The sequence below is a fragment of the Aptenodytes patagonicus genome, chromosome 6, assembly GCF_965638725.1.
Source record: "Aptenodytes patagonicus chromosome 6, bAptPat1.pri.cur, whole genome shotgun sequence".
NCBI classification, from domain to species: Eukaryota; Metazoa; Chordata; class Aves; order Sphenisciformes; family Spheniscidae; genus Aptenodytes; species Aptenodytes patagonicus.
Window position 1 is genome coordinate 16918376 of NC_134954.1, and position 26494 is coordinate 16944869.

General features: G+C 36.6%; 1 protein-coding gene across 1 annotated transcript in view; it reads right to left on the reverse strand.

Annotated features, from left to right (window-relative positions):
- The window catches only part of NAALADL2 (N-acetylated alpha-linked acidic dipeptidase like 2), a 400097-nt gene that overhangs the window by 212556 nt on the left and 161047 nt on the right, over window positions 1–26494 (reverse strand). Inside the window, exon 4 of the mRNA XM_076341349.1 lies at window positions 20905–21024. Coding sequence (XP_076197464.1) covers window positions 20905–21024 — 120 coding nt within the window. The remainder of the gene's footprint in view (window positions 1–20904; window positions 21025–26494) is intronic.

The window sequence follows — 26494 nt, forward strand, 5'->3', positions numbered from 1 at the left end:
TTCCCTCTTGTATTTCCTGGATGTCCTATAGAATGTGGGAGGAAAAGCAGGAGGGAAGGGTAAGAAATCTTAGAAAGTTAATCACAAAAAATCTGCACGAGTGATGGAGCTGTATGGCAGTGAGGAGTAAGAGCTACTTTGCACATAAATTTACCATCAGTTGTATTTTTAACTACATTCTTCTGTCAGGTAAGTGCTATTCAAGGGCAGAAGACTTTTAAATTAAACTAACCACGAGAAAACTGATTTGTGAAGGTTCATGAACATCAACTTTTACAAGTTAAAGAATAAGGTAAGTTGTTTTTCCTTACTGTGACTATCTTAAAAAGAAACTACTGGAGTAGTTTCAGTTTAGCCAGAGACTTCCATGCTCCCAGCCCATCAATTTGGAGCAATATTAAATCTCCATACTGGTTCATTGCCTTTTTGCACTAGATGTGGACACGAGGAGTCCTTGGAACCCTTCAGCCCCACTGGAAGTGCTCTTGCAGTAGGAGGAGCAACTAAGCTCTCATGCAATGAAACAAACATACCAAGGCTTCCCACAGACATCTCTCATATACCAGTTATCCATCACCATAGTTGACCCTTTTCATCCTTCTGAGGCAAACAACCAACCAACCAACCAAACCCCCCCAAACACAACAACGTGTTCTAACACATCCCACATGTTCTAATGATGTTGGCCTGAATCCCTGCTGGAAATTTTTCCCCATAGCTAGGGATTCTGTCTGTGACAGAGCCACGTTTAAACTTCATACGAGCTGTGCTATATTCAAAAGCCACAGAATGGCCACCTTGACTAGAGTACCTGCATTTTGTAAAGAAGCCCAGCAGCATTGTCTGAACATGGATAAGATGCTATATAGTCACAAAACAAAAGAAAAAGGAAAGCAAAGAAAATGCAAGACAGACAATCGGCACCGAGAATCACAGTACACATGCAGAGAGCAGCAGCTTCTACAGTGCAAAGCTAAGAGAAAATCACACCAACAAAAGGAATAAAGTGCTGAATAAATTAGAGCTACCATAAATTGGCTGAACTCAAACTGGATCAAGAGTTTCCAAGCTTTCACGTATAATGCTGAATCACAATTCAGCCTGTTGTCTACTAGTTTGACTAGAAATCTAGGCACTAGCCTTTGGACAGCTGTAGTAGTTGAGGAAAAAACCTCTTGAGACTTTCCCACGCACACTATCTCTAAACCAAAAAGCAGTTTGTTATAATCCTGTAATCCTTGCACAGTAAATTTTTTAACGTCATGGTCCTGAATGTGGTATTAAGCTTATGAAGAACTGAATGGTTTGTCCCATACTTTTTCCTGTTTGCTGTCTGCTCGTCTTCTATACAGTTTTATCAAAGAAAAGTAATTTGTTACACGTCAGCAGTTTTTAAAAATGGAATTTTTCACAATAGGGTACTTGGACAATTAAACATAAGCCAGATATACTGTCAGTTCCCTGCACTAGATTTTAGGAACTTTTAATACAAATTGAGTGCATATTTTATTGCCAGATCTTGCTTACCACTGCTAAGAAATTCACAACATTCAATCTAATTAAAAACGAAATTGAACTACAATTCCCTAGAAACAAGGGCTGATTGGACTCAATAGGCTTTACTTAATTTATTTCAGAAACAAAATAATTGAATTGCTTACAGTCCAGAAAAAATGCTTCATTATTTGATAAGTATATAATACAAAGCTTTTCATACTGCCATTACATTCCTACACCATCAGGAAATACTACTCACTTCTAAATAAGCATATAGAGGAGCACTGTGTGTATAATAAGTATCATTAAATATTCAGTATACATTAAAAAGAAGAAACAAACAGACTGGATGAATGTCCAGATGAGCAACCTCCAAAAAGTCAATAGCATTTCCTTGTTCATACTGAAACTGTTGTTTCTGATTATGTTTATGGTTATTTCAGTCTATGTTTAGACTCTACTATAGAGAATAGAGCTGAAGATCCGTCATACAAAAAACAATTACACAAAGATATAATTATAATCTTGGTAAATCATCAGGAATAAACTGATTAGACCCTTAGTTATATTTTATGCATTCTACTGAACTTTTAATCCAAAATCCACCAAACAGCCAATACCGTCACAGGCCTGAGTCAAACCTGCCAATTTCCCCTTACTTTTTTTTTTATTATTATTTGTTTTCCTACCACTAGGAAAGATGAGGTAAAGTCAGCAGATGCAATTTACAAACACTGTTCCCCAGCACACAGCACTTCTCATACAGAAAGCCACGGTGTCAAGTTTACATCACCCTTCTGCACCTCATGCAGGGCACAAAACCCACTGGTTTTCTCTGGTGAGGAGGCTGCAATTTCACTGTTCCAGCAGCCATACTGTTTGCCGCAATCATTTAGGGCACCTCGTCCCAACATCAGGGAGATCTCAGAGCTCTGCAGTCTATTTCTCCTCACCACTCTTGAACACAGCAGCAAGCTCCCAGCCAGGAGACACCCCAATCATGAAATAAAATGAAACAACTTACAGCAGACCAACTTTTAGTATCAGTTTGGTTGCATAGTACAGTACCTGCCTCCATTTCAGATTCCTTGTGCTGGTACTGCTGAACTACCTAGTGGCTAGGACACGTGGAAGGCCATCGCTTCCTTTGCACTCCACCATACTGGGTTTCCACAAGGCAAACACATTCAGAAACCAAAACCTTCCGACTGCAACCTCCAGCTCCACAGAGTGCTGTGGCACCTCGCTATGGCAAATATGCTTTCCCTTGCAGCAAATGAGCAGCACTTGCCCCCTGCTTATTTGCCATGAGGCAGCCTACTGCCAGTGGCGGTTCCCGCCCTAACACACGGTTAGGAAACTCTTGCTTTAGGAAAATATATTTAGCCTGTGGTGTTTTTTCTCTCCTTGTTTTCTGCTAACCACAGCAATAATGACACACTAACTAAATGCTGTTAAACAGGGAGAGGTTAGACTGCAGTACCCTAAGCCTTGTAACAAACTGATGAGCAGGCTGCCACTCTGTGTTAATACAGAGGACAGGACTTGAACTCCCATCGGATGCGGTAGCAGCTCCTATTTTTAGCTCTTTAGTTACAAATTGAACCCTGAAGTGTCATCCAAAAGAGAAGTGATTACATTCATGAGTGGTAATACTTTATAGTCAGTAAACAGTACCACAAATAAAGTGCAAATAGGTGTATTTAAGGGATTCTACCTGTCACTACAGCAAGAGCTATTAAAGATACAATGTGTCAATTAAAAATTATTGGTGTCTGTCCATTTAACCTTTACCTTTCATGCAAGATGAATTTGCACTTTTTGATTTTGAAGAATTCTCCATTCTTTAAGGTACAAATGTTTTGAAAAAAATCTAGATCACAATTTCCATGTTTTGGCCTCAAAATATACTGCTAGCTATTCAAACTGAGACTAACCTACAGAGAGTTAGTGAAGCCACTGTGGATGGCAGTGGGGGAAATATGCTCACGTTGGAGTTTCTTCCAGTGGTGAGCTGCTATCCCTTCAGTATATATTGGGACTGTAACCCACTGTCAATGGATTGGTATCTGCATCACAGAACAGTCACATTAAAATTGGTAACCTGACAGCCTGCAGGAAATTTTAAAGATTAAGAATGCATAAATTGTAATTTTGTTTTACTGAAGTTATTTATTCATTTATCGTAGGTACATTCAACTGAAGACACAAACCAGATACTTACCTAAATCTGAGTTTTGGCATACTTACCTCTGATTAAGTAACTGAGTTATCCTCATACTCTGACATTTATGAGTCAAATTTTTTGTTAAATTTAAGACCATACTCACAATAAAAAACTTAAGGCAGTGTCATACTAGTCTTAGAAAAAAACGAAAATTTAAAAATGCTGAAGTGTATTACCCAAGTGCTGCCAGCAACCAAACACCAGTGAGGACACATCAGGCTTGGTTTTCCACTTTCAAGCTACAGAGTTGAGTACTCTATTTCTCAGTTATATGCAGTACAAATCAGTAACATGAGTATACGTTTTCAGATGAAGGGAGAAGCAGCCCTTCTTACAGGGAGCGAACAACTATGTCTCAGTTTACATTGCAAGCATCAGCCTTCTGAAGTCATTCAGATTGCCACAGCCACTGTCCTCTGCCCATAAGGGAAACCCCCATGGCTAAGTAGTGGTGTAAGTCATCTACTGAGAGCATAGGAGAGGATAGCAACTTGTACCTTAACCTCAGGAAAGGGATCCTCAAATTCTTATGCTACATCTGCTATGAGAAGTGGCAGGTGAGCCAAAAGACTGAAGAATTAATACAAGATGTACTACACTGTTAGACATAGCAAACAGGAGAGGTCTGTGTGTTGCATGCACCTAAAAGCCAGGAATGTGTCCTCTTTTGTGCATTTGATTTACCTTAGCTGTTTGTTACAACTCCTCCTGGGGATTCTGGATGTCATTACCATTATTCACTCAACCTCTGCATTAATTCCACATAATTGCCTGCATTTATGAATTGTTCCCAGAAACAATTCTCCAAACAAGGTAGGCTCAAAGCAAAAGTACCCACAAAAAATGGAGACAACAATGTGGAAAAAAAACCTTATGTTGTTTCTAAAATTACCAGTTAAATAATCAGCAAGACTAAGGAAGTAAATGAGCAGAGAGAAAGGGAAATACCTACTTGCATAACCCCCCCCCATTGTGCATCATACGCAATGTAAACTCGTAATCTTTGACTCTCTCAACAATCTTTTCTCAACTTACATGTAGCCTGTATTTGGGATATCCTTGGGGTACCTTGAGTATATATTTTCTAGTACCGACACTGAAAGTAATGCTGAAATGCAAACAGCCCAAGTCATCCTACCATCTCCAAGATAAAAGTAGGATTATGACTTTACTAGCTCTGTGAGTGTAGATGTTATATGGTATCTATCAAGATATTAGCAGATGTTCTCACAACCCACATAACAATCAGTCATAGATTTTTAATTAAGGCACATTTGCTGCCTCAAGTAATTGCATCTTAGGACGTCTATTAAAATACAACTGCCTTCATCAGGCCTGTGCAAAAACATTCCTTTTCACTTACTTTATTATTCTCGCAATTATTATCTTAGAAGATTCTATGAAAAGTTAGTCTATTTCTTTTAAAGTACAAAACGTTCTCTGCTCAACAATTTTCTGGGGTATTACATTGTATCAAGGTTTCATGCTCTTAAAATAACACCTTGAACATAATATAACAGTCGCTTTAGATATTGTATAACATTGTTATGTATTTTTAAATTTACATTTGGTTTAATTTTATGTTTCTAAGTGGAACGTATCATGATATAGAGTATGCTATATGTGAACCTCAGGTATATCTATATATCAACTAGGAAAACTGCATATTATTAATTGTTTCATGAATATTTTACTTTCATTTATGGAAAAGAGCAGTGTTTAACTACTTGGTTAGCATGCCTTTAAGTAAATCAATACTCAGAATGAACTTATTTATCTTCCTTATTAGAAAAACAGTCACAAACCAGGAATGATAGAAGAAATGATCATAAAGAATGTGCCCCAGTGTATTATTTCAAAAACTATAAATATTAAAGACGTTATTCAAAACCTTAGTAATAAAAGTTCTTTATAAATTATCAGTAGTGATTTCCACTCCTAAGCTCCCCTAGAAATCCCAAAATTAAAAATATGGCTAGTTTCCATTTTTTTTCATGACTGACATTTCAGCAGCTAGAATCTTTTCCACAAGACCTTATTCATGAACCGTGCTACACAGAACATATCATGAGCGTATCTTTCATATTGAACATCAGGGTCTATAGTGGAATATGTAATAAACCGAAATACCACTTTATTTATAACTCGGGTACAGCAAAACTGCAGGAAATCTACACAAAAGATACAACAGCTGAAAAAGTCAACATTTGCAGCTTTTTTCTCCCTAGGTCCTTTCTTTTTCGCTGCTTTCCACTCAGCACATCAGTAAAACAGAGCTTTGGCTCCTCCTGTGACCTACTAAATAGCCCGTTTCACCAAAATGAAATAGTATAAACAGCTACATGAAGGAGGTCCAAGGTTGACGTACCTGATGAGAACAGGGATGGCAGTTGTATTAGTTTGGCAGTCACAAAGCACTACAAAGTCATTCATTCACCACCAGTTAAAAAAACCAAAACCAACAACCCCCAGCCCTTCAATAACACTAGTATACCATTAGTTCCAAAACATCAACCCAAAATTATGCCCTTGCCTTGTCATAAAAAATGAGGGAAAAAATATAAAACGTGAAAAATGTCTGACTTATTGTCATAGAGATTTTTTTATGCAGTGATTAGGAAAGGGAGACCCCAATACCAAAACAAGGTCATACAAAGGATGGTTCAGAAAGATGAGCTAGCAACACTATTGCTCCCTGACACTCTTCTCAACTAGGTCATGGACAGCAGCCACAGTAAAGTCATTGTCGTCTTTCTCTGACAATTTTTTGGGGAAGGCAAAGAAAGACCAAAAGAAAATAACTTTCAAAACCTTGTATGCTAAAAACAAATACAGTTCCCTCTGATGGGCCCTCTGAAAAGACTTAGCACCACTTACAGCTCCTAGAACTCCACTGAACTGACTTCTAAATGACATAAACACAGAATACTGTAGTTAGAAGATGAATGAAAAAGAAATACAGTGAAATCCGTGATCAATCAATTTCTGTTATACCACTGTTTTCTCTTGAGACAGAACTTTCAGTAAAAGTCTTTAAAGCATACACAACTTTACTCTGGAAAAAAACAAAAATACCCCAAAAAACCCAAATAAAAGCTCAAGCACAACACAATGTTGTGCTGCAAGGCCATGCAATGAATGAATGGTCTGACAGACAAAAGACATTTATATCCCCTGGTGTTTAGCACAGCATAGGAGTCTATAGAAAATCAAGGAATAGTTCCAAGTTCAGACAAGAATTTTCTCATGCAACATCTGTGCAACTGAGGCAAGGAGTGAAAACAGCATAAATCTAAATTTCTGTTCTCACTCATTAATTGCCTCTTCTCTGGCGACAGATTGGCAGTGATAACTGATCTTTGTACTTACCATTGCTTGCAACCGGTCAAAAAGGTGAAAAGAAAGCCAGTTCAGGGTTACACGGCAAGCTTACTTTTGCATCACTTATTAATGGAAAATGCAACTAAATCCATTATATTTAGAATATTAATAGTTACTGAAATCATTGTGTCTAAGTCTGCATTTAATTGTACCAGCTTTACACCAACATAACACGCTCAATTTCAGTAAACTTACTAAACTGGTAAGAAACTGAGAGAGTCAGGCTTTGTAACCTTTTAGGTGTAGTGAACTGAATTCTCTCTGAAAATGGAAAAATGTTTAATATACATATAAACGTTATGATTATTTTTGATAGTAAAAGCTAAAGATTAATCCTAAAATAGACAATGTACATAAAGAATAGCCAATTGTAGAAGTAGAGACAACTTAGACCAACAGAGAAACAAATTAATTAATGCCCATCTTTCCAACGAGTCTATATGCCAATAAGAGACACTGAATAGCTAAGTAGTTCTGTTAAGATACTTAAAGCAGGATGACAAGGGTTTTAAAATCTAATTTACCTTTTTGGGTTTTTGCCAGCATCTATTAAACTGTCCTTTCAGACAAGATTTCTGAAGAGAATGATCTGTTCATGTGACATTCCATGAAGATACTGAGTTTAGAAGGCAGCTCTGACAGTAAAAACCTTCTCACCCCATAAGATAATCTTTGATTATTAGAAAATAACTTAAGACTTTGAAGTCTGCCTTAGAAACATTTATATTAATTTTATCTCAGTCACTGATGTTACATTCCAGGCTTACCATCTAAAATCTTCTCTGGATTTGAGTATAAACATTTGTGTAACTTCTTCTGAGTGTTCCCATCTCTGTAAAACCCTTCTTTCAGAAACCATGTCAGCAAGTTGGTGATGGAAAACACACTGTAAAACAGGGCGCTAAGTCAACAGGTTCTTACTGGTTTCTAGAAAACTGGATAAGCACAAGCTATTAGAATGAACTGATTATTTTACCCCAGCTAGAGAAAGAAGTTTTATGACTGACTTCAAAATGAGGGCAGAAAGTCTTGAGATAAAGCAGTGAAGAGGTCTGCGTTCCAAAAATAAGCCCAAATTTTTCTATTCTTTGGTCTCGGCATCTTTTAAAACACTTACTGCTGTGTTTTTTTCTGAAGACCTGAGCAATTTTGCTAGGGAACAAAAGAGCTGTAATTTTCCAGAAGGCACTGTTAACTAACGATCAGTCTTCTTGGATTAACCTATTTACTCGGCTGGCCCTTCAACAACAAAGTAGTCAATAAAGTTATTTTTATTTCTCTGTTACACACAGCATTAACCTGGGGAGGTTAATATTTTTTAGGGGAAAAAAAAAGGCATTTCAACCTTTTTGTATGCTTTGAAATGTTTTGATTGTGAAACACAATGTTTCGAGAAAGATATTTTGAATCACTGATCTCCTAGCAACCAGAAGGCAGCAGAGGTACACCCTTGAGATCAGAGATCAGGTGACAATACAAAGTCTGAGAAATCCTCTCAAGCCATTTGCTCAATTACACTCACAGTTCTGGGTTTACAAATCTGTGACAGATGTAGTTCTCTCCAAAGGCTCTCACTCAGCCCCACTTTTGAGACAGATGCAAAAAGAAGACATGAAGCTTTCTAGGGTCACACAGATAACTGTGTAGAAGGTGGATCTGAACTGTGCTGATGCAATGCTAATAAGCAGATGCTTGGAGAAATATACAAACCCCTCTTTAATAACAGGATAACCACTGCTTTATTTGCCTCCAGAAGTGGCAGATGAAGTACATATTGAAAGAGAAGAATTCAGAGAACATACTTTTTACTTAAAAAATGTTTTCCCTATGACATTTCCTCCATGTATTTCTATTCTTTAATATTGCTGGAAGTATGGTATATTGCTTATTTATTCAATGATTAATTTCCATAGCCATATGCTTTCTAGGTCTATATGCAGCTTGCATTGTTCAACTTCATTTATAATACATAAGTTTACTAATAAGTATGAGAGTTCTATTCAGACAGTAGTACAATTCAAAGCCATATATTATCACACTTGCATTACTGACATTATCACTTCACATCATCCTTCTTCCTCTAAATTTCATAAAGCAATAAACCTCACGTATTACCCATCAGCATAAAAATCCCAGATGGTTTTAGCTAGGAAATGGATGTACGTGGATTTCAAGATACAAGATATTTAGCTTTGTCCAAAAATAATTATTAGTAAACTGATTTCCAAAAAGGCGGCATACCATTTGTAATCAAATTGACTGAAATGTTAACATGGTACCATTCCAAAGACTTAAGTCAACACCAGAAGATACAAAAGGAAGTGTTGCTTCCTCTTTAAGGACAAGACATACATCTGCCTTTAAATATGTTTGGTTTGGGTTTGGTTTTTTTGGGGGGTGGGGTGATGCTGTTTTTTGTTTTTTTAATTTCCTCTTGGAGTCTAGTTAGAGAATATGATCATAGCAATGTTAAAGATGTCTTTTTTCCTAGTATTTATAAACATCTTCAGAGGCAAACCAAATCATCATGTAACACACCCTGGCCATGAGACACCAACTAAATTCATTTCAGAAAAAAAGCTCAGAATCTGCTTAGCTGTTACTTGTTTAAGGAGCACAGACTTCTGAAGCACTAGTTCCTATTACACTGTGTATTAATCTTGAGGCCAAGAGAAAAAGCTTATCTCTTTCAAAGATCCTTAAAGGGTGAAGACTAGTGTTTAGCATGTGGCTGGTACCTTCAGATTTCTATCATTTACTCTAGTCTGTTCACATGCAGACTAAAGCTGGAACATTTTGTGGGTAGGTTGTTATATCCATTTTTGGTTTGTAATAAGTGATAAAGCATTGCCAGAGTTTTAAATACATGCTTTCCCAAATGTGCAATTCTTTATCAAGAAATTGTAGGTATGTACATAGTGGAACTCATCACCACAAGACATTGTAGAGGTTCGTATAAACAGGCTCAGAAGTGGAGTACACCAATTCATGGAATATTCACAATTAAATCAGCCCAGACACACTCTCCACTTCAGGAAGTCACAACACCAATGACTGCCGTTTTGGGGGAAGGTATACCACAGAAAAAAAAAAAAATTACTTTGTGCTTCCTTTGTAATTCATACACTTTCCCTAAGCATGAGCGATGCCAGGTAAGGATATCAGGCTGACAGAGGACATTTCTTATGTTATGTTCTCATCGTAAAAGATGGAGACTTTTTTCTGGTCAATAAGAACTTGACAGAAGGCTTAAGCAGACGAGCATTCTGGATGAGCAATTGTCTGTGCATGTCACCATGACAGTTTATGGTAACAACACTTCAACAGTAACAGTACTATGCTACGGCTGTGACCTTATCATCATATGAGAGTTTTACCTGAATAAACACCAGACATGGCTTCTTTTGCTAAAGGGGACTTGTTCCTGTCAAACATACTAAGCAACACACTTAAATATGTTCTTTACATTAAATAAAGGGAGTTCTAATGTGCTTAAAGATAAGGCTGTGTTTCTATATTCTTCTGGAGTAAGAGCAGGATGCTAGAAACCTCACTGTATCAAGCTTATCTCTCCAGTCAGAAATAAACTTTGGCATATTACACTCAAACTAATTTTGGCATTAAAACTTAGAGTACATTATTTAATTTTGGGAAAACCTAAGCTTTATTCTGCTTGTTTGCTGAACAGAAAAAGGGAGAAATAGGACATGTAAGCTACTCTTCCCCTGTTACCACTGCTATCACTAAGCAGTGAACTTAGCAGCAATTCTGCACTTTTGGTAGGTCAGAAGCAATGCTTATTTTCTGAATCTGTATGCCTTAAAATGACTTCATTTTCAAAGAAAATAAAGCAGTTTGAGTGGGAACATCAGATTTAGTCCTTGCAATGTTCAATGAATCTGTACGGCACTCACATCAAAATTCATCCTAGTCAGGTCTACCTGCAAACAATACAAATCAATAAATTATAATTTTAATAAAAATCTCATTTAAAAATGCAAAGTATATTTGTGACACCCACTTTACACTTGCAAAGGATACAAGTTTTCCAGAAAAAAGTACATGCAAATATGTGCAGATGAAAACAAAACACTACAGGCATTTCCAAACAAATTATATTGTATATACAATGTTGCACACAAAATAAATTTCCAGGTTTGATAGCCTCACATGCATTTTTTAAATGCTAAGATCTCAACCTCTCATAATTAGCTAATTTCTGATGAATCGTATTACACTGAAAAGGAACAAAATGGAAATTAAATACTCTGTAGTGAAAATTTCTGTACTTTTATCACACTCTGTATCACCCTTCCAACCCCATTTTGTTGGCTAGGGCAAAAGCCATCTTTTAAAGATGCTCCCCTTAATAATGCCAAGTGTGAAGCATGTGCCAAGGGTAAATATGATACTTACAGTACTTCTTAGATCTTTCAAAACAAGAAAAATACATACACTGTTTTGAATGGGATTGCTGCTGCATACAGTTCTTATGCAGAAAAAGGAGGCTAGGTCACAATTCTCCTAAAGCTTTCCAGATGTCTTCCCTGTATCTCATTTTTATGGTTCACGTACAGCACCATACAGCAGAGACAACTTGCATTGCCAGGCACAGCAAGAGCCCATAAAGCCTGCGTACGCCTCAACATTTATCTGATATTGGAAACAGCAGATCCAACATATCACGCATTTACGTGATCAACTGCATTGCTAAAAGAATCTGAAATTAAGATGGCATACATGGTTATTGAGAGACAGCAATGTCTACAGCAGTCAGATACACAGGACTAATGAATTTCTAGTCTGTCTTAAACTGTCTAAAGACTTCTTAAACCTGGTACCCAAGAATCACCTGAACTAACAGATTTGGACTTGCCTTTTTCTCTTATACTCTATAATATGATAAACAGGAATGGGACATGGTCAGGTAGGTAAGTGGATTAAATGTTATCATTCTTCCTCTGAGATCACAGTAGGAGGCCTGACTGAAATGAGTTGTCAGGTGAGTTCCCCAACGGACATTTTATATCAGAAAACCATCACGTAGAACTGAATACTGATATAAAAGGCAATATAGTCAGTTCCCACCCTAGGGAAAACCACGATTGACTTAGAAGTGAAAAATATGTTTCCTTCTTATTTGAAAGGGTGGTCTCTCTAGGTCACTTCAAGGTCAATTCCGAGGCTGCGTGGTAAGAATTCTTATGATGCCTGCATAGTAACTTACAGTGGAAAACCATACATAACAGGTTCGACTGTCAATGCAGGCACTCCTCCGACCTTCACAAAATGCAAATACTCTGTCCTCCATCTAAAATATTACCTGTATCTAGACGTAATTATGCACTGTGCTGACAAATCTCAGCCAACGCACATACTACAATTATTTACAATTACAAGGCTAGCATCAGCAACAATGTGGGGGTTTTTGTTTGTCTGGTTGTTTGGGTTTTTTTAATCTGATGAAGAACCTGAGAGAAATTTGAAGTGTAAAAGTGATGTGAAATTTGGAATTATTAAAGAAAAATGTTACTAGTTATTATATGGCATCCTAAGCCAATTTAAGAAAGTAGCCCCCACCAATTTTAACTTAAGGTTCCAGTGACTGTGATCATGCGACTTCTGTTTTCTCTCGCAATGAACACCAGGAAGCTCAGGAATCTTTTTGTATGCAACATTCTTTGCTCAGCTCCGCTTCAGAACAATTGCCTCACAGCAAAGCCATTTCACTTGACTTTGCACCATTTATCAGGACAGAGCACTCAGACAGTAAATTGGATGACTGCATTTACCACTCAGTTTTTAAGGGCTTGATAAAATAGAAAATTATGCTTGGGCTTCACACCTCTAAAATCCGACAAGAGCTTCAGAAGACCCCAGAATGAAATTTTTATGAGTCAGCCATCCTCCATTTTTGAATGGAAGCCACTTACTGTCTCACTCAATTTAAGCCTATTGTACTAAAAGGAGGAGACCTGCTATAAAATGGTCAGCGCTTTCCCTCAGGAAATAGTGATTCATAATGGGAGCTGGACTAATTTTTCAAAGGATGCATTTAATATATGTAGCGAATGTGCAATTAAACACCCAATTGAGTATATGAATATTTAGAATTATTTTCCCAAGAGAAAATTAAGTGTTCAGTGTTATTGAAGATAACAGGACTATGTACCCAGTCGAATAGCTAAGAATTCAGTGTTTAATTCAGCAGTAGGACTTCAGGAACTTCTGTATCAATCCAGAAGAGAAAGAGAGAATAGGAACTAGAGCTGGGAATAGAAGTATGTCTGCAAAACGGCAATGACTTCTGAAAACATCAAGGGAAAATTCTGTGGCATCAGAAATGCAGAATAATCGATATCTACTTTTACTCATTAACTTATATGTCCCCTCGTTTACTCTGCTAATAGCACATTCCTCCTTCCATTCAAACAAATCCAGGGGTTTGTAATCGAAAAGGAAATGAGTAATAACCAAAAGTCCTTTTACTGATGCAACCAAAATGTTAATTACTTGAGAATATTGACAAGTTCTGCTACAATTCCAGACATCAATTGCTTTTCTCTTACCCCACTCCTTACATATTCTTCTTACTGCTTACAAGAGCAAATTACTTTCTCCCATTTATACTGTATAAAGAAGGAATTCTCACTCTACTTTTATTTACTGCAGCACATTTGACTAAAGGGATAAGAGAGCAAATTTTTGTCAACTATTTCATATTAATCTGGACAGATACGGATTGAATTTATACGTGCACTGACATTGTTTCACTTTTAGATGGTACAGGTCACAGTACATCATCTTTCAAATGCTGGATTAAGTAGGAGGTAAAGTGACATGCTCAGTTTAAATTATTCTGGGTAGTAACAGCCTTCTAGGAACTGAACAATAGACCTCAGCGTGATTTGGTTCCAATCAGCAATACAAAACCACTCTTTTGCCTTTTTTGTAGTCATCAACCACAGATTTCTCAAGTCAGTACCATTTCTCAATTTTCTTTCCCATAGTACCTCACACAGAGGGAAAAAAAATGTATCACAATCGGTACTTTCATTTTTTTAAAGCTATGTTTTAACTAAGTTTACTAATAAAAATTTAGAATATGACTTCAGGATGCAGCATTAAGTGGTAAATCTGTGCAGAGAGACTTGTTTTTTTAACTCAGGTACGTGTACTCAATGGGCTGGGGGTGGATTTCTTAGTCACCCCAACACAGAACAGATTTATGATATTGAGGCAGGGTGTCTCCAGACTTCTCTAATTAGCTATTACGGCTTGTTCCTTCTGTTCAAAGGGACAAGAAAGCATTGTTATCAGTCAAAGCAGGAGGAATATAACTGAGAAGTATGTCTACCAACCTCTTAAATGTGATACACTTTCGGATAAAGGAAGACCTATGGTCTTTCTTCGAAACAAATATAATTTTTCTCAGTAATCATTAAAGAGAAAAATAGCTTGTGCATCATTCTATGAATCATGAAATCAGGAAGAGGTAAATAGATGACTAAAAGAATCATTCAAAACACAGGATTGATGGCAGTATGAAACATTAATTACATAAACAGCTTTTTGGTACAGACAATTGTCCAGTAAATTTTTTGAAGGCCTTGGTACAGAATTTTTTTACATAGGAAGTAGAGAAAGAAATTAAAAGGGAGCCTTCTTCATACTGGATTAAAGAAGCTCTTTTGAGGAGGGGGAAGGTTAAGAACACAACTGAACTAAACCTAATCCTTGGGGGGTGGGGGGAGGATAAAGAATAGCAATAAAAACAACCAACTTGAAGGAGGGAATCTCCTATAAACTCAGGGGAGACAAAGGCTAAGGAAAAAGGACCACAAAGCAACTAGTAGTTCATTGAAGACAAAGAACTAGCATATTTTGTAGGAATATAATTTGGCTAAATAGCAAACTCTGCATCAACAAATCTGATTGTTATCAATCAATCTGAACTCAGCTTGGATTATTCAAGAGGAAAGCTCAGGATTTTGGGAATCGAGATGAGATTTTAAAAGGATGATAAATTAGAGGAAACCTGAGAAACAGGATGCTATTCAAGCGGATGTTACTAGATGATCCCTTCAGATCTAGATCTCCAGGTCTAGTTTTATACGGTCCTATAACTTTTAGTCATACTACCTATACCTATGGCTCGAATTTTCAAGAAGGGCTTTGGGAGCAGTTATAATATCATTAAAAGTCCATAGCACTCATGCGGGAAATGGGTATATACAGACTTTAGGCACCTTGGAAAAAATTCCATCCTACAAAAAACCCCCCAAAACCCAGTGTCCTTAATAATGGAAGGTATATAAGATTTGAAGTTCCCTAAAAAACATTTTGTTCAATGTAGTTTATATATATATTTATATGTGCACACTGTATATATATATTCACATGTATACATATACACACAAATACACATGTGTATATATAGGGAGGGAGGAAGGGATGGAAGGCGAGAGTGAGTCCTAGTTAAATGGAGATTTAGAATGTAATCTTCACAGTTATACGTGCTAGCCATAAAAAGTACCAGAGGGAAAGAAATAAACAATGTAGACAGTAGAAAAGTGAAATGACTTTTTCAAAAGTAAACTTATTTAAAAGTAACGTGGTTATTAAATAGAAGCCTTTTTGCAAATTGCCTTTAGTCTGGAAATCTTTAATATTTTCCATTTAGTAAATCCTTATCCGTAAGTGTCTGCCAATAACCTCTGCATAAACATGCAAGCATCCACATTTCTAAACTTTATGACAGTTAAAAGGCAATTTTATGAATATTTATGAAGGCAGTAAATTATTAAAATAGATATAGATATTTACACATTAGAACAACATCTTCATTTAATGGATGTGGAAAAAATGTTAATATGTGAACATTTTAATGATGAAGTGGTTTGGCCTTCAGAGCTTTTGTTACTCTATTAAAAGTTAATTTAGGACAGAAACTATGGCTTTTTCTTGAATCCCAACCCCAAAGGATTAAATCATGATCAAGACTCACAACGTTTTTCAAAAAAGTGAATCTGGTGATGGTATTTCCAGAGGCTGGATACTGAAACTACTGTGCAGTTCTCCCTGAAAAAAAGCCTCCTCTGGCTTCTTTTATGTGCTCACAGTGGTGACATAGACAAGTTTTAGGGCAGTGGAGCTGGGTGCTAGTGAGGTGGTTTCATCAATCTTTCTGTCACCACACATTTTATATTATTAGAATATGTTTCTTGTTTACAAACACAGCAGGCAACTCAAATTGCTCTTTCTCAAAAAGGTGTTCTACATCACAGAAGTGATTTGCTTAACCAATAGTAATAAATTTCATCATCTTTCCCCACATTTATAGATCCTCCTGATTCAAGGACATCAGGGAGTCTGCTCTGACCTCCTGTATGTAACTGGCTACTGAAGTTCACCAGTGATCCCAATAACCTGAGTTCCACCAAAGCACAGATCTTCCTTCTAGCCAGAACACCAGAAAGCAGTCACTTTCAGTCTGAAGGCGTGAGGAAGCAAGTATTCTACTTTTTTTACGGTAGTTAATTCCAGAAGTTGTGCTTCACTTCTTTTCTACATTTGTCTCGTTTCAGCTTTCTCCTTCAGAAAGTTTTTCTTCTTCCTTAATCCAGTCCCCTTTTTATTCCGAAACAATCCAGCTCTTAGAAGTGTCTCAGACTCATCACAAGATCCCTTTAGGAATAGCCATAGTAGTTTAAAATTTTTCCTTCTGTCAGTTATTCAGCACTGTGAATTATTCTGGCTGAGGAGACAGAGATTACTAGCATCATGGCTACGCCAAATTAATGCATCATATGAGTACTCCCTGTATGCTTCGCTCCTCAGTCCACTGGCTTATTTTGTGTTGCTATAGGAAACTGTCACTCCAGCTGCTGGGAGTAGTAAATTCCTAAACCTTTCCGTTGCATTTGAAAATTACTCTGCCTTTGCCATACTATAACTTGCTCCAGCTCTTGAAGCATTTTGACCATTCTTTTCTCCCACTTTTAATATTAATTTTATAATAGACTACAGAGTCTTGCTCCCTTACTGATCTTAATAGTGCCATATCAATGGTAAAACCCCTTTCTAAACCTCCACCCCACTCTGATTTATATATACATTAATACATATCCCTTTTTTATCTACTCTTTTTATCACAGCAACGTAAGCTCTACCTGTCTTTTTTCCCCAGTCAACGCTCGTTTTGATACTTTACCCTGCTGTAAATGTTCTTTCTTTTTATATGTATAACTTATCACGTGGCTGTTAAGTAACATATTCTTTATTTGAAAAGGTCCAGCTTAAGGGATCGAGATGTGTCTCTGTGGCTCTGCCAATACTCTAGGAAGTATGCCCACTGCCATAACTGCTGCCCCTCTTGCCCTGATCAGATACTATGTTCTGTTTCAGTGGAACAGAAATACAACACTCCCAATAAAATCTGAAAATCATATTCAATTACAAAAATAACTTAAGGTCAGATTTCTACAAATCTTGTTCTCACAAAGCAGCGTAAATATATGAACCTTACCAAATTTAATCAGGATTACTCACATTACGGATTCAAATGCATATTCTAACAGCACATTAACTTCAGGCTTTTCTGTATACTCCAAATTCCCTGTATATTCCAATTTCAAGTTACTCCAAGCTCTGAATCCTGTCTGCTGTTTTCAGTGTGTCTGAAAAGATGATAGATGAGCCCAGTCTGAAAGACTGAAAGTAGAAGCTCCAAATTATTTGCAACCTTGATCCTCCTCCAAATTTTGTACCCTATCCAATCTCCATAAAATATCAAACTAAACCTCTACAGCAAAAATATGGTCAGTAATACAATTATTTTTCCAAATATTAAAATTTCCATCACTTGGACTTATTTCTATAAATTATCCCCTTGTACATCAAGCTGTTTTCTACCAGCACATACTTCTTCCTGTTAATGTGATGTGAAGACTAAAGAAATGTTGTTCAGTTTTCATGGTGAGTTTTCTGCCGGCAGCAGTTTATTAATAATTTCTTTCAGGCTTTTTCCAATGGACTCAATATGGAGAGAAAGAACAGTCAAGATTAAAAAAAAAAAGGCAAATTAAAAACACAAAAGGGGAAAATAGGAAAAACACATGAAAAACAGCAGTTGATGATGGCAGTAAAAGAGAGAGAGGCAAAAAGCATACCCATGTGAGGGAAAATGCAAAGCTGAAAAAGAGAGACATGATTAGAAACTCTGTTATGAAGGTGAAACCTCGATGCAGGATCTATAAAAATCCAGAGATATTTGTATAATATAAAGTAATAATAATGAGAAATTAAAGAACATTAAAATGTGAAAAATACAAGTTAAATAATGAAATTAGAAAGAAAACCAGTAAAAATATATATATATCTCTAGCGACAGCTCTGTTATGAACTAGCGTTCTGTTTTTATGTGATGTAAAACCAAGCACGTGGAAGACAGAGATAAGGAAAATATAGGCAGAGGGAAGTATCTGCTGAGACAGAAATGTGAGACTAAGTAAGTACAGAAACATAAACATTAGGGGGAAAAGAGATACAAAAAGTGGATTCAGTAGTGAAATACTGGGCCCATTTAAACCAGCAGGACTTGCTGTTTAAGGCAATCTTTCTCTTTCACTTCAAATATTCCTTATGAAAGAAGAATCTACTTCTGATATCTTCCTACATATTTTCTCATACTTTTAATAGCTTACAATTATTTCACAGCCAAAGAGACATGATTTATATTCTAAAAAAAAGACAGTTTACAACCTCAAAAAGAAGAAATAACAAATAAAGGGCAAACTTCCTACCTGTGTGAGCAGAACACAAAAAGTAGGTTTGTGGAGTTGTATTTTTAGCTCAGATCCCGACCGTGCATTCGAAGTCCATCTCCTGATCATACCACACTTTGGTTCATATTGTGTAACAGACTCTGAACATGCAAAATGGATTCTTTTGGAATAGCAGATGAGCACCAGAAGTGTGGCTAATACACCTCAGCCACCACTTAGCATTTACTTCTTGGGGCCAGGCTACAGCCAACCCAAACTAAAAGTTCCTGAGATGCGCCCTGTCCTCAGCACCAATTGTTTTGCCCTACTCCTTCAGGCTGCACTACTTGCTAATTTAGACACAGTAAGTGCTTACAGGAACACAAATTAAATTGGTAAAAAGTCCATCGCATAGACACTTTAGACAGTGTTATTACAGCAAATTTTCCATCTTTATCAAATTCCTACTTTATGAGTCCCAACTGCTATTTCATTGTTTTTGTCACTTAGCGGTGAAATGCATTATAAGATCCATTGGTGGAAATGATGCACAACAGCCAAGTTCCAGCAATGATAACTGACCTTTCACGGGCGTAATTAGATTGCATCTAAATAATTTAAATAAACAGCTAAAGCTACTCAGTTGAAAATGGCATTTTTATTGAGACAAATATTATTCCTATAGAAAAAAATATTAACTGGTTCTTTTCTGAACCTGTGCTGTGGTCCCAATTGTGCTTTCTATGGCCGACAGAGCAGATCCTGTTTCTCTTAATTGTAAGGTCTCGAGTCACTGTTCTTTTAGAATTGCTTTTGTGAATTCGGAATGAATTGTTTAAACATTTATTGGACTAGTGTATTTTCTGAAAGGCAAAACAGCATTTTTGTTTATAAAATATTTGCAATAGAAGGTAGTTACTTGACATTTAGAGTTTAAATGTGGTTTATATGTTGAGTCTATTATGTCTAATGTACAAGTGGATGGACTCCATCTCTACCAGCGCTGGAGTTGGAGGAGAAAGAACGAACACACACATACCCATGTACACCCCTCCCCACACATAGCTGCAACTAAAGAAGAAGGAAGGAGGGAGTGGAAGAAAAACATGGTTCTCATTCTGAACTGGTGGTAATCCATCCATAGACCAGTAAATCCTCGTGATTCTACAGGAGTGACTGAACATTAATAGCAAGGGGGATAAATGCCTATCTGTGTATCTCAGGGTAATCTGTTTACACATTTCACACAGCAGAAAACACCACAGAAGTTAATGCTCTTTTCCAACTCTCAGTCCCTTTCTTCCTTCTGAGGTGGTAAGGATGGCAGAGAGAACCAAGGTGGCAAAGGCAAATTCTCCACACGGCGAGGCTATATCATGTCATGATGAAATCAAGTTACAATGTCATTTCTTAAACAAATCCATAAACAATAGCGTTAGTCCTCCTATAGTGTACGCTATTGGTTACTACCTCACAATCTCAGTGCTGGCAGCAGCACATCCGTAGCAAGGCCCGAAGTGCTGAGCTTTAGACACAGCCCAGCGGGACTGGAAAGACCCGCAGATGCCTGAGGTCAGGTGAGCGCATACTGTGCTCTGCCGCCTCTCACAGCATGCTTAAACTACAGCCAGCAGGCCAAGTACTACGTACAATTATGCAGAAACAAAAGACTTCAGTGCAGTGTTATATGTACGTTTTTAGCAGACGCAGATCCAACTATTCCTGATCTCAGTTGCTTTTTTTTTTCCCTCATGCTTTATTATTTCTTTTAGGGATTTCTTTATTTGCCAAAAGGCTTATAGTACACCCAGAGAAAATATGGCATACTACTGGGGCACTGTAAGATATGCAGCAAAACAAATAACTGTAACACATAAAAGGCACTGCAGATCAAAGTGGCTAGTATTAAGGAAGAATCTGAATGCCAGTAAATCCTGACTTACTGGGATAGAATGGGAAAGTCTTTGTTTTGGTATTTTGAAACTGAAAAAACAAATAAATAATTCACTAAAGTGCAACAAGCATTTGACTAACCTTATAAAGCAAAGGTGATTGTCCTAGTTTCAAAAGTGCAATTTTTTTGGTCACGTTTGTAATGGCTTGAATCCGGATCAAGTCTTCCACGGTCCCATACTGTATATCAACAAGTTCTGCCTGCAAAGAGAAGACAAAGTTCAGGCTATACCTATAACCATGCATCATTGAGGGTGCTCCTTCCACAGAAACAAAGCTGTTTGCATAAGTACAAGCACCTGAGCAGAGTTCTGCAATTACCTTACCCCCACTTCCTAACCAGGAATACCTGTAATAACAGAGAGCTTGAGAATTCAATCTGACAGATAAATTTATACCTTTGCTGTTTTCATTCATAATTCATCAGCTGTGATAAAAACCCAAATTTTTTTGCCAGTGGTTATAGTAAGTGGTGGTGATTCTGATAAGAATTTCCCCTCGTTAGCTACAGGAATGTATTTAAAACCATGTAAGGGATACTAACTTCTGTTAATTTTCTTAAAAGGAATCAGAGTCTTGTAAAGCATTTCAGAAAATGAGTCAATGATTATACTGGTCACTTATGAAAATATACAGATAATACATACTCTCCCAATAGTTTTATTATGTGGTCTCATATGATTCCTGAACAGCCCACCTTATCTATTGAAGTATTTTCTTATAGTCCATCAGTTATCCAAGCATTATACTCAGACAACCATAGCGATACCAGACTACACTGCTCTGATGTGTAAACTTTTCAATTAATACATATTTTAAAATTCTTTAGAGTTACTTCCAACTAAAATAAAAGTGTTTAGAGCATGAAGATCTTCAGCTCTTCAGTTAGGACACTGCAAGAATATGTAGTAAAGGTCTAAGTTATTATTAAATGTCAAGCATTGGCAGTGATGGAAAAATACTTCAAGACATGTTTTCAAGGATTTAAAAAAAAAAAGTATAATTTAAGAATGACCAAGGGCATTTTTCTCACACATTTATAGCAATAAATTCTGGTAAAGACCAAGTATGAGGATAATCAGTCTTGTACATTATTGTTTTAGAATGTTATGAAGCTCTCAGAACACCATTGAGGACATTCTGGAACCTCTAAATCCCTATACAGTGTTCACATAAAACACAAATACAAGAAGACACGAGAATATTACATGAGTGTTTAAAAATTAAAATAAGAGGAGCAGTACAAGATGGAAAAGTTTCTCTTTCCATTCATTTTTGGTAACTTAAGTATGGATTCATTGCCAAAGGCAACAGTTCTGATTTTGGGCGTCTCTACACAAACTGTTAAAATTCTACCAACAGTTGTTCTGGATATGTAGGATGTGTGAAATTTTACTAGATTCCTGAACACGGGTATTTTAGGAAAGTATTTACCCTTCTACAACTGTATCTGAATATTTTGTCTGAGTTTGCACCTCAACATTTAAGTTGAAATCATAAAAATATTTTGCCAAGGTTTCTGTCTTCTTAAATGTATTCTTTTAAATTTTCAAGTTAACAAGTTTCTAAGTCTGTAACATGTCATCAGTGCTGTATAAGCCAAGTATTTAGAAAGGTCAGCCAAAGTTATAAAACAGTTCTGGAACAGGCAAACATCGGATTTAACACCAAATACTGAAATGTAGGAACAGAAAATCTTGCACTTCATACAGTTTCTTCTGAAATATGTGGGGTTTTTAATATCTAAAGAACTTGAAAACTATTCCATAAGAAAATTCAAATGGTGACTACAGGCTGAAATCCAATATAAATTTTTTCCTATGTGATCATCGTATTTGGATGGTATGATAAAATCAAGTGAAGAAGTTTTTATACTAGCAGAAGCTGTTTTATTTTTTTACCTAACCTGATGCCTCTGGTTATAAAGAGTTCACCTCAAATGAGGAAAGGGTATTGACCAGTGTACTTCCTTGAAGTTCACACAAATTTTACCTCATTCTGTAGATCTCAGCTTTATTTTAATTTGTACCTATAGACATGTCAATAGATACACTTTAATGCAATAATTATTAGAGTCTCAAAAGTCTTACGGCTTGAGAGGTTATAGCTAGGCTGACTTCTGGGGACACCTCTAGTATAATTCCTTTGGATCCAATGCTTTTCCAACGTACCCTCAAGCAAACCAAAAATCGGAGCTTTCATCATTCCTATGAGAGAAACTACACTGAATTTTCCTGAGGCAAAATCAATACACAAAGATATAACATAATGACATATCAAACCATTTGCTTCTACAGTATGCCTGTGTGAAAATGAGATCCCTGCCTATCTACATTCACGTGCTTCTTCTCTTCACATCATTTTTGCTAGCTGCTCCTCCAGGGTGCTATCCACTGCTTTGTAAACAACAAAACTACATGTTTGCACACTTATTAATGCATTTAGCAACTGCCCTTGGATGTTCTTAGTTAATTCATGGATGCGAACTGCATCTTTAAGAGCTGCTCACCGGTCTTTCCCAGGCAACGTATGAGCTCAACAAGAGCAGGCTGAATAAAAGGCCCTACAAAAGCACAGCTCATTTTTTAATTATGTGAGAACCAGAACTTGACTCCCTGCTGCCCCAAACACTCTGTAAACCATGTTCTTTGCTCCAAATGTTAAAAGTAAGCCCCAATGCCAAAGCTATTAAATACATTCATACACTGAGGGTACACGTAAGAAGTCATTACATAATGAAAAAGCAGCTGGGTATAATATAATAAAGAGTTACATGTGCTTTCATTACACATCTTCCACATGAAGGATATGTCAAAGCTCAATATATTAGAAGTTTTTCTTTTGCACTTGCCTGAAAATAAGTATGACCTAAGCCTCTTGTTACTGTCCAACTTCAGGGGTACTTGCACACTTATATTTCACTGTAACTTCGAAGTGATTTTCTTCTCATCACAAATCTTTGACCTTTAATTTTACCTTTTTGGGAACCATGGGTAAAAATGTTGCACATGTCTACCACAGCAAGTTATCACATCCTGGTAACATCACACACAGCCTAGCAGCTGGAGGTTTGCACAGCTAATCTCAATTCTAACTTCAGTTAAAATGACAAAGAACCGGAAGAAAATCTTCTCTTGAGCGAAACTACACATGGCTCCTCCCCTCCCAAATGAAGTCAATAACCCACTGGAAGAGTTTAGAACAAAGTCATAAGATTTTGGCAGTACAGTCCAGAAACTAATAGGTAAACATTAAATTACGAAAATAGTTTTAAAAATCATTCCTACCCCTTCCTTTCTTCTACACTTGAATATTTTAGTAAAATTTGTAATAAAAAGCAAAATATTTTGCAGTACTTAATAACAACATCTCGTCAAATACAGTACAGCAACACTAGCTCAGAGTAGTCAGTTTTATTTTTATTTAATACACTGGGGCTCAACTAATTGGACCCTTTACTTCTAGCATAAAATAAAAGATTGAAAAAATACACCTTTAAAATCATTTTAAAGAATCCTACTGAATCCGAAGAGTGCTACCCTCTCAATAATCCACTGAGAAATTAACAGTCCATTTATGTTGCATGAAGTCCTGTTTTAGTCACAACATTCCTGACATCTCTAAAAATGAATAGATTAAATTTTCTTTTTTTTTTTTTTTTTTTTTTAGAAATGCTTACAACATGACATAATCCTCATTTTACACATTCCAGACTTTAAAAAAGCAAAATACCCCACCCCCAACTACCCATGCTTTCCAGTGGTTGGATAATCTGTTCAAAAACAAAAGAGAACTCATCCTTTTACCAGGTGCCAAAAAAAAGCACTTGTGTACTTGGTTTAGATATGCAAGGGTAAATCCTCTTACCCTAAAATTGGGAAACTGCTAAAGAATGAGTTGTTTTATCCATCTGAATTAGGTACTTACTCTTCGAATTGTTTCATGCTATGCTGTTTGAAAGATATGACTATTTAGGAACAAACTGCAATCTGCAATATGGAGTTCAGTAGTATTCCCCCATGCATGAAATGAAGTAGGGGTAAGTAATAAAACAAACATTTTTAAAAAAAGAAATTATTTTATGTTAGACTTATTATTAGTTTCTATGTCCCAAGATGATGCTCAATGAGTTGTAAACATTCTGTCTTAAAAACTATGATAAAATCCCCCCAAAACAGAAAAGACAGCCACTCTGAAAATGCTACAATCAAGACTGTCAAGGATCTTTTCCCAATTTCTTCTACTTATCTCCAAAATGAAAGAGAATAGAACAGCGTACTTCATCCAGTCATGAATGAAAAAGAGTAAGACAGGTCTTGGAAAGGAAAAGTATGAATAACTGTATGAAGCAGGTGGCAGCTGGGATCTTGAAGATGCTGGATACTATTTTAAAACTTTGCTTTCTTTGCAAATGCTGAGGCAATTAAAAAAAAGGACTAGTTAAATAGGTCAAAAATAATAATGAAAATATATTTGTCATATCACATTGTTATCATTCAGTCCACTTGAATGAAGAAAGGCATTTAATAACAGCATTATACATCTGCATCCAATACACTGGCTAAGAGGCAGATTGTGCCTCTCAGAGACTGATTTGCCAGGGGCACGCAAAACAGGAAAAAGATTAAGGGAAAAACCCACAGAAAAAAAACCCCAAAAACCTCAAAGCCAATACACCCAGGAAGGGATGTTTCTCACAACCACCAAAATGCAGATGGAGTCAGTGCAGATAAGAAGGTAGCTCTTAAATGCATCTGCTCTAGCTATCAAGGCAGGGAATCCCAGGGTAGAAAAAGCACCACACCTAAGCAAATAGTTTTACTATTATTTCTTAAGAGAATACATTAAGGTCAGTACTGAGCAATCTCAAAGAAATCTTACCTGAAAGGTGTAAACTTATGCAGAAAACAAAACCAAAAGTAGCATACAGAATGGCTGTGGTGAAAAATCTTCTCTTCTTAATGTTACCTGTTGTTAGTGCCACAGTTCAGTAACCTCAAATTACGAATATATTTTATCAAATACCAACCTGTTGACTCATCTTAATGAAGAGCTTCTACACAAACTATTTGGGAGGTCAGGACCGTAGAAGCTGCAGCCATGAAAATGACTGATATTCAGTTGCACAGTCAAGCTCATATTCTTGCCAGTTCTGACCTACCCACCAACAGAGTGTCAGAAATGGATGACCTAAAGAAACTCCAAGTATTGAAGAAAACTAAATATTAAATGCTATGTATACAATATATTTAGGATTGCTTATTCCTCAGAATTAAGACAATTTCTCCAAAAAGCACATATGTAATTCCAGAAGTATCAACCCCTCAGTTCTGTAACTGTTCAGGCTTACTACATCCCTTTCATTCAAGTCAATGCCCTTTATTTGTCCTTCAACATTCAGTTACTATTTTCAGGTTGTTCACAAAATAAGGGTAACAGAAACATCCAATGCAGGATCAATCACAAGTAAATGACCTTCAACTAGTCATCCTGCCTAAAGTAAAAACTCCAAAATATATTTGCAAGTTGTATCTGAGAAGATGGCAGTCTGCAATCAGGACGTGAGGCTAACTTTAATTAAACACTTCACTATAATTTATTTGCACAGCTCTGAAATTGAGGCTGAAGGCAGCATTCAGAAAAGCATAAAAGTAAACTCAAGCTGGCTGTA